Source organism: Rana temporaria, chromosome 9 (assembly GCF_905171775.1).
Source record: "Rana temporaria chromosome 9, aRanTem1.1, whole genome shotgun sequence".
NCBI classification, from domain to species: Eukaryota; Metazoa; Chordata; class Amphibia; order Anura; family Ranidae; genus Rana; species Rana temporaria.
In genome coordinates, this window is record NC_053497.1 from 88,033,059 (window position 1) to 88,049,668 (window position 16,610).

Consider the following 16,610-nt stretch of genomic DNA (forward strand, 5'->3'; position numbering starts at 1 on the left):
TTTCAAGAGATAATCGTACACAGTAGGGTTGTCCCGATACCGATACTAGTATCGGTATCGGGACCGATTCCGAGTTTTTTCGGCGGTACTCAGACGCCGATACCCCGCCCCGATACATAAATAGAATACTTGCCGCCGACCGCCGCCGAACGCCGCCCGGCGCCGAACGCCGCCCGCCGCCACGAAACGCCGTAATCCGCCGCCATTCGCCACTTCCCCGCTGCCGCCGACTGTGTAATACGGGCGGGAACATTACAGCTTTGAATAGCTGTAATGATTCGCACCACGCATAGACACTTCCCCTCGCTCGGGTGAACTGTCCAATCCCGAGCGAGGGGGAGTGTCTATACGCAGCGCGGCGCCAATCATAACAGAGATTCAAAGTTGTAATGTTCCCGCCCGTATTACACAGTCGGCAGCAGCGGGGATGCAGGTAAGCGTGACATGGCTGGATGGGGGGAGACGCTGGATGGGGGGAGACGCTGGCTGGATGGGGGGACGCTGGCTGGATGGGGGGACGCTGGCTGGATGGGGGGTGACGCTGGCTGCATGGGGGGACGCTGGCTGCATGGGGGGTGACGCTGGCTGGATGGGGGGTGACGCTGGCTGGATGGGGGGGTGACGCTGGCTGGATGGGGGGGTGACGCTGGCTGGATGGGGGGTGACGCTGGCTGGATGGGGGGTGACGCTGGCTGCATGGAGGGTGACGCTGGCTGCATGGGGGGTGACGCTGGCTGCATGGAGGGTGATGCTGGCTGCATGGAGGGTGACGCTGGCTGCATGGAGGGTGACGCTGGCTGCATGGAGGGTGACAATGGCTGCATGGGGGGTGACAATGGCTGGGGGAATACATTGCTGGATGGGGGGTGACAATGGCTGCATGGGGGGTGACAATGGCTGCATGGGGGGTGACAATGGCTGCATGGGGGGTGACAATGGCTGCATGGGGGGTGACGCTGGCTGGTTGGGGGTGACGCTGGCTGGATGGGGGGTGACGCTGGCTGGATTGGGGGTGACGCTGGCTGGATGGGGGGTGACAATGGCTGCATGGGGGGTGACAATGGCTGCATGGGGGGTGACAATGGCTGGGGGAATACATTGCTGGATGGGGGGAGACAATGGCTGGATGGGGGGGATACATGGCTGCATGGGGGGAGACAATGGCTGCATGGGGGGTGACAATGGCTGGGGGAATACATTGCTGGATGGGGGGTGACAATGGCTGGATGGGGGGATACATTGCTGCATGGGGGGAGACAATGGCTGGATGGGGGGTGACGCTGGCTGGATGGGGGGTGACGCTGGCTGGATGGGGGGTGACGCTGGCTGGATGGGGGGTGACAATGGCTGGGGGAATACATTGCTGGATGGCGGGTGACAATGGCTGGATGGGGGGATACATGGCTGCATGGGGGGAGACAATGGCTGCATGGGGGGTGACAATGGCTGCATGGGGGGTGACAATGGCTGCATGGGGGGAGACAATGGCTGCATCTGTGGGGGGACATGGCTGCATTTGGGGACACATTTTAAAAAAAGTATCGGTATTCGGTATCGGCGACTACTTGAAAAAAAGTATCGGTACTCGTACTCAGTCCTAAAAAAGTGGTATCGGGACAACCCTAGTACACAGTAATGGCATGCAGCCCCGTGAAATGTAATATGAATGGAAATAAAACATTATAGATTTGTAAGGGATTACTGTGTCTATGTTGGTGTACTTGTGTCTTTTTGCTATTTTTTAAAGTCTCATGATTTTAAAGATATGTTTCAAATATAACAGTACATTTCTTTTGTTTACTTACTTTTGTTCTGTTACATATTAAGTACCACTGAAAGCATTTTATTATATCTGTTTGACAAAAAAAGAGAACTGTTCATCCCAGGGACGTGCGGTGATGTCAGTGGCTGGTGAAGCACTGGCTAGTATCAGAGCCAGATACACACAGGTTATATACGCCGTGATCGTTAGAGCGAGAGTAATAATTCTAGCACTAGACCTCCTCTATAACTCTAAACATGTAATCTGTAAAAAAAATTAAAGCGTCACCTATGGAGATTTATAAGTACTGAAGTTTGGCGCTATTCCACAAGTGTGCGCAATTTTTAAGTATGACATGTTAGGTATCTGTTTACTTTGCGTAACCTTAACTTTCACATTATACAAAAAAAATCAAGCTAACGTTTCCCCCCCCAAAAATGCATTTAAAAAAATTGCTGCGCAAATACCGTGTGACATAGAAAGTTGCTAAACAATATATATAATGTTTGGTGGCTCTGAGTAATCTAGCAAAAACATTATGATTTTTACATGTAGTAGAGAAGTGTCAGAATTGGCCTGGGGGGCAAGGGGTTAATTACCATAAGTAATATACAAATAATTATTATATATTGTTTTTAAGGTAATTTACTATATTTTCTAAATCTGTACTGAAGCAGGTGGCTTAATGGACAAATTACTGAAGTTTAAAGGAGTTGTAAAGGAATTTTATTTTTCCCTAAATAGCTTCCTTTACCTTAGTGCAGTCCTCCTTCACTTACCTCATCCTTCGATTTTAAATGTCCTTATTTCTTCTGAGAAATGCTCACTTCCTGTTCTTCTGTCTGTAACTACACACCGTAATGCGAGGCTTTCTCCCTGGTGTGGAGGGGGCGAGCAGGAGTGTTAGGAGACTCTCTACTTTGCAGATAGCGAAAGGAGCTGTGTGTTAATGGGCGTCCTGACACTCTTGCTCGCCCCCCCCCCCCCTCAAGAGGCTTTCTCCACACTAGGAAGAAAGCCTCGCATTACGGTGTGTAGTTACAGACAGAAGAACAGGAAGTGAGGATTTCTCAGAAGAAATGAGGACATTTAAAAGCAAAATCGAAGGATGCGGTAAGTGAAGGAGGACTGCACTAAGGTAAAGGAAGCTATTTAGGGAAAACATTTTTTTCCTTTACAACCCTTTAAAGTCATAACTTACAACCAGTAATTTCACAGTAAATAGAAAAATTATAAAGGATTGTGTTATAACATATAGCATATACAGTAAATATATGATTTAGCTTGAATATACCAGTACCTTTTCAACAGAATCAGTTTCTCCCTTTTAACTGTGTGAGAAAAAAATGGGATTGTGGGTAAATCTTATACTGCTAAACCCATGTTTTTTCCTTGTAGTTAAGAAGACTGGGCTGGAAGGGAGCATGTGTTTTTTAGACACATGACCCTTCTCTGACACTGCAGTGAGAGGCGTGCCTCTACTGTCGCATTTTTATTAGACAGCTGGGACCAATGGTACTTTACCATTGGTCCAAGACCCCAAGCTGTCCATTAAGCTCGGTGCCTCTGACAAGAAGTGAGGAGAGGCACTATGACAGGCTGCGCAAGGAGCCCTATATCTCTGAAACCATAGGTCATAGTAGCCCCAAATGTTTACCAGTGGTGGGGTAGGACTTAGACTACATACCCCCTTCTGTGACTCCAGGTCGTCTAGCTATGACACTCGAAGCTCGTTTTTTTTTTTTTTTATAGTTCATGGAAGGTGAAGCCCTTGTTTGCCTGCCTCCCCTGACTGCACTTCCCTGTTGTATCCCATCAGAAATCTTGCAAGCTGAAAACGTCTCCTGTTGCCAGCTATCTCAGTTCATTACATAACACCTCCACCTGTGAAGGAGAAGAGTGTTATTTAGTCCTACCAAACTCCTTGTCCTAATATGACAATAGTGCTCAGTATGGTTGTAACTCTTTGAACAACCAAGTTAATGCAGTATTAAACCCAAAACTAAAGATTTTATATATTGCGGCTTACCAATCAATGGATGTGGTGGCTGCATTTGTTTTGTTTTATTTTTTATTTTTTCCCCCTCTGTTTTCATCTGGTGAACTGGCCACTATCACACCTTATGTATTAGAGTGCCTATACTCTGGATGAAGGAGAAACAGAGATACCTTTGGACAGACAGCAGCATTGTCAATCTAGGGCAGTGGTCTTCAAACTGTGGCCTGTGGTGGACCAGATGTGACCCTTTGCCTGCTTTTATTTGGTCCTTTATGCATTATTCTTGTCTTTGATACAAGATATTATTCCTTCTATTCAAACCAGAAATGAGGCACCATTCTTTCCATTGACACTAAGGCCCCGTACACACGATAGAATCCATCCGCAGATAAATCCCAGCAAATGGGTTTCTGCGGATAGATCCTATGGTGTGTACACGCCAGCGGATCTTTTTCCGCGGATAAATCTCCCCTGGGATGGATTCCAGCAGATCGGATATTTGCTGACATGCATAACAAATCCATCTGCTGGAATCCATCCCAAAGGATGGATCCGCTCGTCTGTACAGACTCACCGGATCCATCCGTCCAAAGGGATTCCCCGCACGCGTCGTAATGATTTGACGCATGCGTGGAATTCCTTATATAACAGCGTCGCGCCCGTCGCCGCGTCATAATCGCGGCGACGGCGCGACACGTCATCGCCAGAGGATTTCCGCGCGGATTTCAATGCGATGGTGTGTACACGCCATCGCATAGAAATCTGCTGAAATCCTCGAGAGGATTTATCCGCGGAAACGGTCCGCTGGACCGTATCCGCGGATAAATTCTCTCGTGTGTATGGGGCCTCACAGTGAGGCATATTTCCTCCCACTAACACCGATGGTGGGGCCCTTTTCCTTCACTGACCTCATGATGGGGCATGTTTCCTTCCACTGATATAAATGTTGGACCACTATTCTTTCTACTGACATCAGTGATGGGGCACTATTTGTCCCACTGACACCAACGATGAGGCACATATCCTCCCACTGACACCAGTTATTGGGCGCTATTTCTCTCACTGACACCAACATTGATATACTACAGTATACCTCCCACTGACATCAATGATGGGGCATTTCTCCTTCTACGGGCATTAACGATGGGGCATTATTACTTTCATTGACACCAACAATGGGACACTATTCTTCCCACTGACACCAAAGATGGGGCACTATTCCTTACACTGACACCAGTGATTTGGCACCATTTCTTTTCCTTTTTCTCTGGGCACCAATCTTTAACTATTTACCCAAAATGACATGAAAGCCCTGGGCCAGTAATACCATGCTTCCCTAGAATGAGGGACACAAAACACTATCTACATGTAGACTTCTGAACTGCAATCCTCTTCCAATGACCCCCTAAAGAGCTGCATACAACAGCGCATTCTAGTAGCGGTTTTTACTAAAATAAGCATGGTACAAAAGAGCATCATTGTTCTGGTGTACCTAGAGTAGAATAGTATACTGGTTGCATAAAGTCATCCTTGTAGTTCTTTAAACTCGCTAACAGTGTAGCTAACAGGGTTTTCAGAATGCAGCTCACATTTCACTCGGTGGTTTAGATGGTAGGGGTGACTTCAAACAAATATTTTAAAGTGACTCTTGTCCCTGTGTCCTGCCTAGTGTAGAAATCCATCAGTTAAAGAATCCCAATTAAATTCATACCTGTACTTCACATCAGCAGGGCAAAAGTCAGCATTAACCATTCATATTTCTATTTTGAGTAAAGCAGTACCTCTGCCATGAAAATAATCTGCTGCTTCAAAGCCCCCTCCACCTACACATTTTAGGGCAAAATGGTCTCTGGCTAATAAAAAAATATACAGTACTATAAAACTATATACTTCTATATATAACTAGAAAATTAGAATTATACAAAAAGGGTTGTAATATAACATACATTAAAACATTTATACAACACAAGGTTGTAATATAATATACATTAAAAAAAAAATTGTAAATATTTGATTATATCTTTTCATGTGACAACATGGAAGAAATTACCCTTTGCTTAGAATGTAAAGTAGTGAGTGTACATCTTGTATAGCAGTGTAAATTTGCTGCCCCCTCAAAATAACTTAAAACACAGCCATTAATGTCTAAACCGCTGTCAAAAAAAGAAAGTACACCCCTAAGTAAAAAATGTCCAAATTGGGTCCAAAGTGCCAATATTTTGTGTGGCCACCATTATTTTCCAGCACTGCCTTAACCCTCTTGGTCATTGAGTTCATCAGAGCTTCACAGGTTGCCACTGGAGTCCTCTTCCACTCCTCCATGGCAGTAATTCAAGGCTTTCTCCCTGGTGTGGAGTGTCCTGCTCAGCCACTCCCCTGGAATACAGGGGAGTCAGGACGCTCTCTACGTTGCAGATAGAGAAAGGAGCTGTGTGTTAGTGGGCTCTCCTGTATTCCAGGGGAGGGGGCGAGCACGACACTCCACATCAGGGAAAAAGCCTTGCATTACTTTGTGGAGTTACAGACAGAAGAACAGGAAGTGAGGATTTCTCAGTAGAAATAAGGACATTTAAAAGCAAAATCGAAGGATGAGGTAAGTGAAGGAGGACTGCACTGAGGTAAAGGAAGCTATTTAGGAAAAAAAAATACCTTTACAACCCCTTTAAATGTGATCTGTACTACTGAATGTTTAACCGTCTCATTTTGGTGTATATAAAGAATTTATAAAAGAAAAAAAAATATCATGGTGGTAGGCAGTGCTGGGATGAGCTAAAAGTGCTTAGAGAATAACCATAGAGATTTTAGGCATGCCGTAACTTGGCTGGTGGTAATTTTACCCTGGGGCATGTATTCTATACAAAATCACCATTATTACATTTAGTACATACTTCCTATAGGCTGTGGGGGAGATTTATTGAAACTAGAGAGTGCAAAAATCTGGTGCAGCTGTGCATGGTAGCCAATCCGCTTCTAACTTTAGCATGTTCAAATAAACTTTGACAATAAGCCCTGGTTCACATTGGTGCATTTTGACATGCAATTTGACATGTCAAATAGTCAGCAATTGCTGGCATGGGCACCATCCTAATCGGTGTGACGCTGCATTTGCGGCGCCGCACCGATTTCAAAAAGTAGTTTCTGTAACTACTTTTTGCAATTTCGGGGTGCAATTGCCATCGACATCTGTGCAGAAACCTGCACAGATGTCTGTGAAAATGCGGCCAAAATTTGGACTGACATGCGAGAGTGAAATCGGCTTCATTACCGCAGCTCAGTGTGAACCTGGGCTAAAACCTGGAAGCTGATTGACTACCATGCACCATATTTTGGACTCCAGTTTTAGTAAATCAACCAGTGTATCAACATTTTTTGTGTTTTTTGTGGACAATTGGTAAACTCCAGCTTTGATTTTGCTAATATTCTGCTAATATGGCAGAAGCCAATGTACCATGCAGTGCCAGCCTGCAATTTTCTGTTAGTCTCCAGATCATGATGCCTCATTATTATTGGGCAATGTACATCGTATGAAAGCCCACTTCCTACTCTTTACTGTAATGGCTTATAGCTAATGAAAGATCAGGGGCAAGATCACAGTACCTCTGTCAGCCTTTAACACTGTAAGCTTACAGCAATAGAGGGGTGGCCAGCATTAAAATATTAGCAGACATATTACTGACAGATCAATATTTTCCACTAGTACATGTTTCTCCTAGCATCGACTTGGTAGGAAACCAAATTGTGTCCCATTCCACTCAGCCTTTATAAGGTACCTGTAATGTGGTGCAAAGGGAGGAAGAGGCAGTCTATGTGCATTTCAAGTCACTAGAGTACTTCTGCAGAATCTGGGGGTTATTTACTAAAGGCAAATGCACGTTGCACTACAAATGCACTGCAAGTGCACTTGGAAATGCAATCGCTGTAGATCCGAGAGGGACATGCAAGGAGAATAAAACACAGCATTTTAGCTTGCACATGATTGGATGATAACATCAACAGAGCTTCCCCTCATTTCAGATCTTCCCCTCAGATCTACAGCAACTGCACTTCCAAGTGCACTTGTAGTGCAGAGTGAATTTGCCTTTAGTAAATCAACCCCAAAGTCATGTATACCCTTTCCTCCCAATGTTGGAGCAGAAGTGACAGTGGACAGTCTGCAGCAAGCACAGAACAACTGCTCAATGCTGTCATATCTGTCACTATGCAAGGTATGGGCACCCCAATATCTATCACTAGTGGCAAGGTATGGGCACCCCAATATCTATCAATAATGGCAAGGTATGTGCACCCCCATCTCAGGAAAGTACTAATCAGAATATATAGGATAACTATAGACTATAGACATAATATGCATGTTTTTCACACAGTAGATTGATTGTTACTTTATTGAACAAAATACCATATCTGAATACCATACTAGACTATGTCATTTCTAAAAGTGGAACTACACTGCATCTGAGCACCACAAACCAAAAATGCTATTTAATAAATGTTTAATATACAAAGACAACACCCCCCTCTATTCCATTTGCCATGTTTTATTTTGCTGAGAAATTACTTTGAAAACACCCCACTAGCATTTCTGTCCATGGCCATCTTGTATAAGGGCAGATGATTCATGTAGCATTACTTTCTGTAATCCATCTATCCATAGCTTAAGCATGCAGGCAGGAGGGTGTGCTTAGCTGAGAAAGCCCCACCTCCCCTCCTGAAGACTTCTGGGATGTGTGACATCATTTTCCTAGGCATGGAAACCAGAAAGTAACTGAAGAATTCTAAAAAAAGAAACATGTAAATATAATATAACTTATTATCGATTTACCAGCAGCATAGGGATTAAAGATGGTCACTGTTGATTGAGAAAGTGAAGTTCCATTTTAAATGTGAAATGGAAAAAAATCCTTGTTTGTGTGTTACTCTAACAAATATGCATTTGGTTGGTTACAAAATCCTTATTTTTGTGAAGACACAGCAACAAACTCTGGACAATAACTATAAGAATTTCCCCAGAGCCCTCTGGCTGGGCTATATTTAAATATTTTATTGAGGGCCTGTCTGATTCTATTATCCCGAAAGGCTCAATTGGCAATAGCGATCTATGTGACATGTCCCTCTGCAGACAGCAGGAAGTCTTTTTGGAGATATTGCTGTCAGATGTGCTTTTTTGTTGTGTAATCTAAAATCTTATTTTTATCAGTAAAAAAAGGTGACACATATGGGTCCTACTTTTAGGGGCCAAATCTCAGTTTAAATATCTCCACTTGCCTTGAGATTGTTTCTATATTTTTAAAAGATACATACACCCATTTCAAACTGTTATCTTAGTGGATAAATGGTCGGGGACCAAATTTGTTAAAAATTAGGGATATTTGAAAATCATTTCATCTTTGTAACATCAGGCATACTGAAGCTGCATATAGAGTTGTTTAAAGAGAACAAGCAACCACTTGGCATTTATATAGCTATCTGAATCTCTACTGTTCAGTAGTTTTTTTTAAATAATGCAGTCTCAGCCCTCAGGGAATACTTGATTTTCATGGGGTCAGTTTTAGTTGTTGAGGTATAGTATTCTATAAATGTTTTTGTATCATTTAGAGTTCTTTCAAGTTTTTTCATGGAAAGAAAAAAAAGACAAAACAATTTTTTTAACTTTTTATGTTCCTTTTTTTGCAATCATTTTCTGTGAAAATCTTAATTAAATCAAATCACAAAGTAAACAAAGAACAAATACATTAGTTGGCCTTTACCTTATTCGCTTATTTTTTGTGTGTATTTTATTGTTACTAAACTTAAAAAAAGAAAAAATATTTAAAGTAGAAGTATGCCTTAAATGGTCATATTACTTTCTGTGCAAATCAGCATCAAATTAGTTAGGGCTGTGAGTTACAATGTCATGGCTCCCAGGTGGATGATCCATAGTAATGTATGAGGGTACAGGAATGGTTACAAGATAGATAGATAAATAACAACAAAAACCTTTGTTTTATCCTCACAGGAATTGACGGAATGTCTCACTAGCATGGTCACATGCAACAGGCACAGAGCAAAACACAAGCAAATTCTAAAACCATGTGAACTAAAATGTAGGCTTAAAGCGGATGTAAAACCAAATTTTTTTCTTTTTGCTGTCACAATATATAGTATAAGATTTCCTATCATCTGTGCCCAGTCTTGCCACAAAGAGTTAATCCAGCTCTGAGCAATCCTCTTTTCTTTTTCCAGAGAGATAAACAGACAAACAGGAGAAAACTTTTGTCCGTTCTTCCCCCTTGCTGTGAATGACAGGTTATTTACATATCTCATGCACTAGCTTGAGACAGGCATTATTTTTTAATTCCCACCCCGCTCCTTTTCTGAAGTCATGTGGTTACTTTTCTGGATTTTGACTGGATGTTAGTGATCATAGCAGAATTTAGTGTAAGAAATACACAGGAAAAAATGCATATTGACAAGGGGAGTGTAGAGGTGGGCAGGTAGTCTACTGACATCACGACTCCACCCACCGAGCTCCAGACAACAGACCCACCCACAGAATCTGCAGTTTTTCAGTTCTTATAACAGACAAAGGGGAGACATTTGACAGGTAAGAATACATGCAGGAGGCATTTATATCCTTAATAGATCAGCACTATGGCAGTAGTTTAGAAAAGGTGCGAATGTGTTTACATCCACTTTAAAGACAAATGGGTTGATTTGCTATCAAAAGAGAGACTGCTCATTTAGTAAAGTGAATGCTCATTTTGTGAAATGAATGTTGACTGAGCTTGGCGTCAGTCAACTGATCATATAATACTCAATACAAAAATTTGAATTCTTACACAGAGAAGGCAAAACCAAACAGAGATGCCTTCTTACTATAAATTAATATTATATTAGCATAAAAAAGACATATCAATTGGCACACGTCATACAGAATAAACATATGTTTATTTGTTATAATGTGGAATTGCACAACAATGCTATACAATAAAATGTACATTGACAAAAATCTTCATTTGAGGTTCCCTTCAAAAGACTCAACACCATGTGTACGAGGAGAAGGCAAAAAAAATGTACTTTTCAGTCACTTATTGCTACTGATGCTATACCTGCAACCTAGGGCTCTCAATTGTGCCAAATTTAACAAAGCAACCACAGGTTTTATCCATATGAATCTTTCACTTCAAAATTCTTCTGTAGTTACAGAACCTCATAGTATTATACTCAGAGTATTATATAAACAAAACTATCTTTGCATTTCTCCTGACACTCTTTTATCACAGATGTATATACCAGTAAAACGGAAGGCCTGCTCCATATTTGTACATTATGTAAACATTACTTTAGATAAAAAAATAATTCAATAGAAAATAAGCTATAATAGGCTGCTTATAATAAAACAGCATTCTGACTCAATAAAGTAGAGTAGATAGGACCAGTGTAATGCATTATAAACTGAGACATTTCAGGTCCAGACACATGCTGGCTTCCATACAGAAGCTAAAATGTGTAACATTATTTTTATGTTTATTTAAGTCGTCATATATTCTTTTCTTGATGTCTCTTGCACCCATTGTAAAAATATTTAACCATGACAGGCATGGTTTGTCAAGGAGCAATATTATTAGTTATTCTGCGATAAATGGCAATATTTTTCAACAGGGTCGGTTCTCCATACTAAAAGGATAATTTTGTGCAAGGAACCAAAATTCATCCTCTTGCCAAATAATAAGTACATATGAACAGAGGAACTGTATCCTATAAAATACTAATCCAGTTGCCAAAAGGATGCCTGTATGTGGTATTGAACTGCAATTTAAAAAAAATGTCTAAAATATCAAAAGATATGTCCACCATTATGTTTGGCTATACCGGCCCCCTCATTCAGTCACAATGTAAGTTGTCTTCATGGATGTAACATAAAAAAATATAATACCGGCACATAATATATTTGCTGAAAGGTCAGCTGTAGAAACTTTACATAAAACTTTACACTTTAATATACCCTTGGACTTATTAATTAGAGCAAAGAGCAATGTGCAAAGTGCAGAAACCACAGCAAATAGTCACATACCCGTTTATTGTTCTTTAGTTGGCATCACCACATATTTTGCATGTAACCATAGGATAACACCCCTGCTCTTTGCATCATTTTTAAAGAAGCCGACTGGTGTCCTAAACATACTTAAACCAAATTAAAAATCATAGCTTAGATAAACAGTGAATTCCTTTAAATTATAGGCTCAAAATCCAGTCACAACTTTCATTACCCAACGACATAGATAGTAGTGACAAGTAATAGTTTGTTGCATCAATTGACTGTATGTTTGTGCTGTATCCAAAGTTATAATACATACAAAAGTAACCAACATATACAATGTCATCTTAAAGTAAGCATTTTAGAAAAAAAGAATTTAGAAGTTGAACAGAATGTTTTACTTCTACTCAACAAGGAAATGCTTGAGAAGACTTCATTGATCCTTTTAACGTGTAAGTTACTTAAAGATTCATCAGCATGCTTTAAGAGTTTGCAATTGCACATGTTAATCTGTGAAAGTCTGCAAGGTATCCAGGTTGGTAAAATCCATCAGACACTTGGAGACCTTCCTTGCATCTCTACATCTGTGAACTGTGGCATCTCTGAGCTTTCTGTAGTGGTGGTAATAGGAGAGATAACATGCTTGATACGCAATAGCATAGTAAATAACAGAACCAGAAGCACAGCAAGCAGACCTAAGAACAAGCCAACATACATGTAAAGGTTAGAATATTTATCTGTGGTTGTGGCTGTTGCTTCAGTGGCCACTGTTGGAAACTGCTGTACATAGATAGTTCGGTTTCCACGGAACTTGAAGTAGGCTTCAGTCATTGCTTGAGACACTACTGTGTGCTTACACCTGAAGTTTTATTTTGAATAATGATAAGCAAGGCAATAACAGTGTATGACCAAACCAGAAGACCTAGATCTGCCGGTCAACTAATTGGTCAACAAATTCCAGTCGGTCAAATACATTTTTTGTATGCCAAATGTTTTTTGTTTTTGAAATGTAGAACAGCATGAACCATAATTATTAATTTAATGTAAGATCAACATTGTCTGTGATTTAGAGCAAGCACTGTGTATCATTGTGTTGGTAAAGTTGAGTTTCTTAATTACCAATTATAAAAAAAAAAAGTTCACTGATGAAAACATCACAAAGTTGATTTGGTAAATGTAAAATGGCCATTTGATCATTTGAAGAGCTCATTCCTAATGGGCCTTTTTTCTTCATCAGCTGTTATACCTCTGTAACGAGAAAAAGATATATTATAATAAAAGATCAGCAAAGATTTATTTTGTAAATATTGCTTCAATCTTTCCCATATGTGGCTGAAAGAGTTTTTCAGCTATGCATGCATGAAAGGAAATAATGTACCGTATTACGTGTTGCGCCAGTGCAAAATTGTTTAGTTCTATTTTATCCTTTTTGTGCTTGTTTTTATTTCTTTTTCTAGCAAATGTTACTGTTTGAAAAACAAACATAATGCATCTTAGGCGACAAGGCTTTCCACAATCATCCATAAGATTAATCTGGATGCTAAAAAAAACAAGCCGCTGAATGATGTCTATTCTCTTGGTTCTATTGTACATAGGTACATGTATGCTGTATGTATTGTTCTGTTAAAATATCCCTCAAAAGTTCCAAAACTTTAGTCCCTAACTTTAAATTTAGAGGGTAATTTTACCAAACTTGATTAAGATGCAAAAAATATGATTCTGTCTTTGCTGAAATTTTGAAAAGATTTTACTCATTTTGTCATGAAGTGCTGCTAGAAGAATGCTCCCAGCTGTGAGACTTTGTGACATTGCATGGCTTTGTTTACAATCAAAGCCATGTCAGACTTGTCACTGCATAAATCATCTTTTTGTTTTTTTATTATAAAACCTTTGATCACCATTTGAGGCAAAATCCAACCTAAAGCCCAAATGAAGCTTCTATTTTGTGTTGCTAAATAAAGTCTGACTTTATAAGAGTAATATATTCAGATTTTTTTCCCCCTCTTTAGGCTGGGTTCACAATATCTGCACATGCGGCTCACAGCAGGGGTCTGGTGTGTCCCCGTTCACCATTTCAGCCCAAATTTTTGACTGAATTAGGACCTGACACGGACCAAAAGACGCACAGGACCCCTGTTCAAATTCACTTCTAACCCGCATTAGAGAGGTCATGCAAATTGGATTGGAACATTCTATCTCCAGTGCTTTGACACACAAAAGCTTTAATTTCACTTTCCCTTTTGACCCCTATGCAATTTACTGAATGGCAAATTCTGCTAAAATTTCCCAACTTTTGCAAACATTTCAGTGACGCAACAACATTTGCATTTTGCTCATTCATCCCATACTCCCTACATCCATCCCTACGCAACCATTTTATGCTAGCTGTTTTTTCTTACTGACCTGTAGACAACAATTTTGCTGATGTTATCTTTGGAGGCAACATTGGTTTATTACATATACAAATTTAAGTGAATGATTTACATTTTAAAGTCTTAAGGTAACCACCAACGTAAAAATAATTGTCACTCTGCCAAAGGATTAAGCAAACAGTACTCTAAAGTCTGTGGCAAGTTTCAAATGTTATTAATACACACAACTGCAAGCGTTGACGCTAGTAAAGCACAAACCTATTGTGCCATCACACAGAACTCATTAGGGAAGAGCAAATTAAATAGATTCCTTAGAAATTGGACAAAAATCCTTCTGTGACATTTCACTATTTTGTTCAATTGTATTGGAGTTAAAAATAAAAACAGACAGCAAGAAGATGTAAAATAAAAAAAAATAAGTAACAGTACACAAATCACACTCAAATGCAAAACAAGGAATACACACACATGTAAAGAACACTTAATTAAATTAATTAAACTGCCCTAAATATACCCCCTCTCAAAAATGCAATCTCTTTATGAAGAAAAAAAGAAGAGCTCCAGTCCTGACTAATGTTTTTTTTACATATTTTTTATGTATGATAACAAGCCAATATAGCCTAAATGTATTTGAGCACCTCCATTACATTCAGTTTTATCAGTAACAATAAATTGAAAATAAAGCAAAACTTATCAATCCTTGTACAGCACTGCTCCCCCCCAATATCCAGCATTGTAATGGTTAGGGGAGACCACTCACCATGTGGCATTCTTGTTCCATACATAGTTACATAGTTGATGAAGTTGAATAAAGACACCAGTTCATCCAGTTCAACGTGAGTGTATCTGTGTGTGTTTGTCACTTCCATTTTTAATATCCCTGTACATTGTGTTCGCTGAGAAACACACCAAAGAGTTTATTTAACCACTTGACCTCCGGAAGGTTTTACCCCCTTTGGGACCAGACCACTTTTTGCTATTCAGCACTGCGCTACTTTAACTGGTAATTGCACAGTCATGCAACACTGTACGCAAATGCAATTTTTATCATTTTGTCCACACAAATCCAGCTCTCTTTTGGTGGTATTTGATCACAACTGAGTTTCTTACTTAAATAAAACAAACAATATTTTTTTATTTCTCTTATAAAGCATATCCAATATCCAAGACTGTGCACTTTGCAAAGTGTAGCTGTCCTCTGCAAGTGCAGTTTCTTCAGAGCTTAGTAAATGGGGTAAGGCTTCATGTTTCAAAGAGTACAAAATTACGTGCATGGAAAATAAAAAGAAAACAGCATTTTTCCTTGCACATGATTGGATGATGGAAGTCAGCAGAGCTTCTGCTCATTTACTAAGCTCTGGTGCAACTGCACTTTGCAAAGTGCACAGCCTATTTGCTTTTAGTAAATCAACCCCAAAGTGTCTGAAAACTATGACATATACACTGTGTGCACAATTGCACAATTATTAGGCAAGTTGTATTTTTGAGGATTCATTTAATTATTGAACAACTACAGTGCTCTCGCTCAATCCAAAATGTTAATAAACCTTAAACCTGAATATTTAACTACTTGCCGACCTGCCGCCGTCATTCTACGGCGGCAGGTTGGCTCTCCTGCGCAAGAGCCCATAGCTCTACGTCGGCTCTCTCGCAGGAAACTAGGGGCACACGCGATCGCTCGTTACAGAGCGGGGACCGGGAGCTGTGTGTGTAAACACACAGCTCCCGGTCCTGTCAAGGGGGGAAATGCTGATCCTCTGTTCATACAACGTATGAACAGAAGATCAGTGATTTCCCCTAGTGAGGCCACCCCCCACAGTAAGAACACACCCAGGGACATACTTAACACCTTCCCCACCCCCTAGTGTTAACCCCTTCACTGCCAGTGGCAGTAATCCAATGCATTTTTATAGCAGTGATCGCTATAAAAATGCCAATGGTCCCAAAAATGTGTCAAAAGTGTCCGAAGTGTCCGCCATAATGTCGCAGTACCGAAAAAAAACGCTGATCGCCGCCATTACTAGTAAAAAAAAAATATTAATAAAAATGCCATAAAAATACCCCCTATTTTGTAAACGCTATAACTTTTGCGCAAACCAATCAATAAACGCTTATATGCGATTTTTTTTTACGAAAAATATGTAGAAGAATATGTATCGGCCTAAACTGAGGAAAAAAAATGTTTTTTTTATATATTTTTGGGGGATATTTGTTACAGCAAAAAGTAAAAAATATTCATTTTTTTCAAAATTGTCGCTCTATTTTTGTTTATAGCGCAAAAACTAAAAACCGCAGAGGTGATCAAATACCACCAAAAGAATGCTCTATTTGTGGGAAAAAAAGGACACCAAGTTTGTTTGAGAGCCACGTCGCACGACCGTGCAATTGTCAGTTAAAGCGACGTAGTGCCGAATCGCAAAAAGTACTCTGGTCTTTTTCCAGCAATATGGTCCGGGGGTTAAG

General features: G+C 40.4%; 1 protein-coding gene across 1 annotated transcript in view; it reads right to left on the minus strand.

Moving 5' to 3' along the window:
• Window positions 1-10,666: 10,666 nt before the first annotated feature.
• The window catches only part of SERTM2 (serine rich and transmembrane domain containing 2), a 76,654-nt gene continuing 70,710 nt past the window's right edge, over window positions 10,667-16,610 (minus strand). Inside the window, exon 3 of the mRNA XM_040323871.1 lies at window positions 10,667-13,023. Within this exon, the coding sequence (XP_040179805.1) occupies window positions 12,325-12,606 (282 nt within the window). The 5' untranslated portion in view covers window positions 12,607-13,023 and the 3' untranslated portion in view covers window positions 10,667-12,324. The remainder of the gene's footprint in view (window positions 13,024-16,610) is intronic.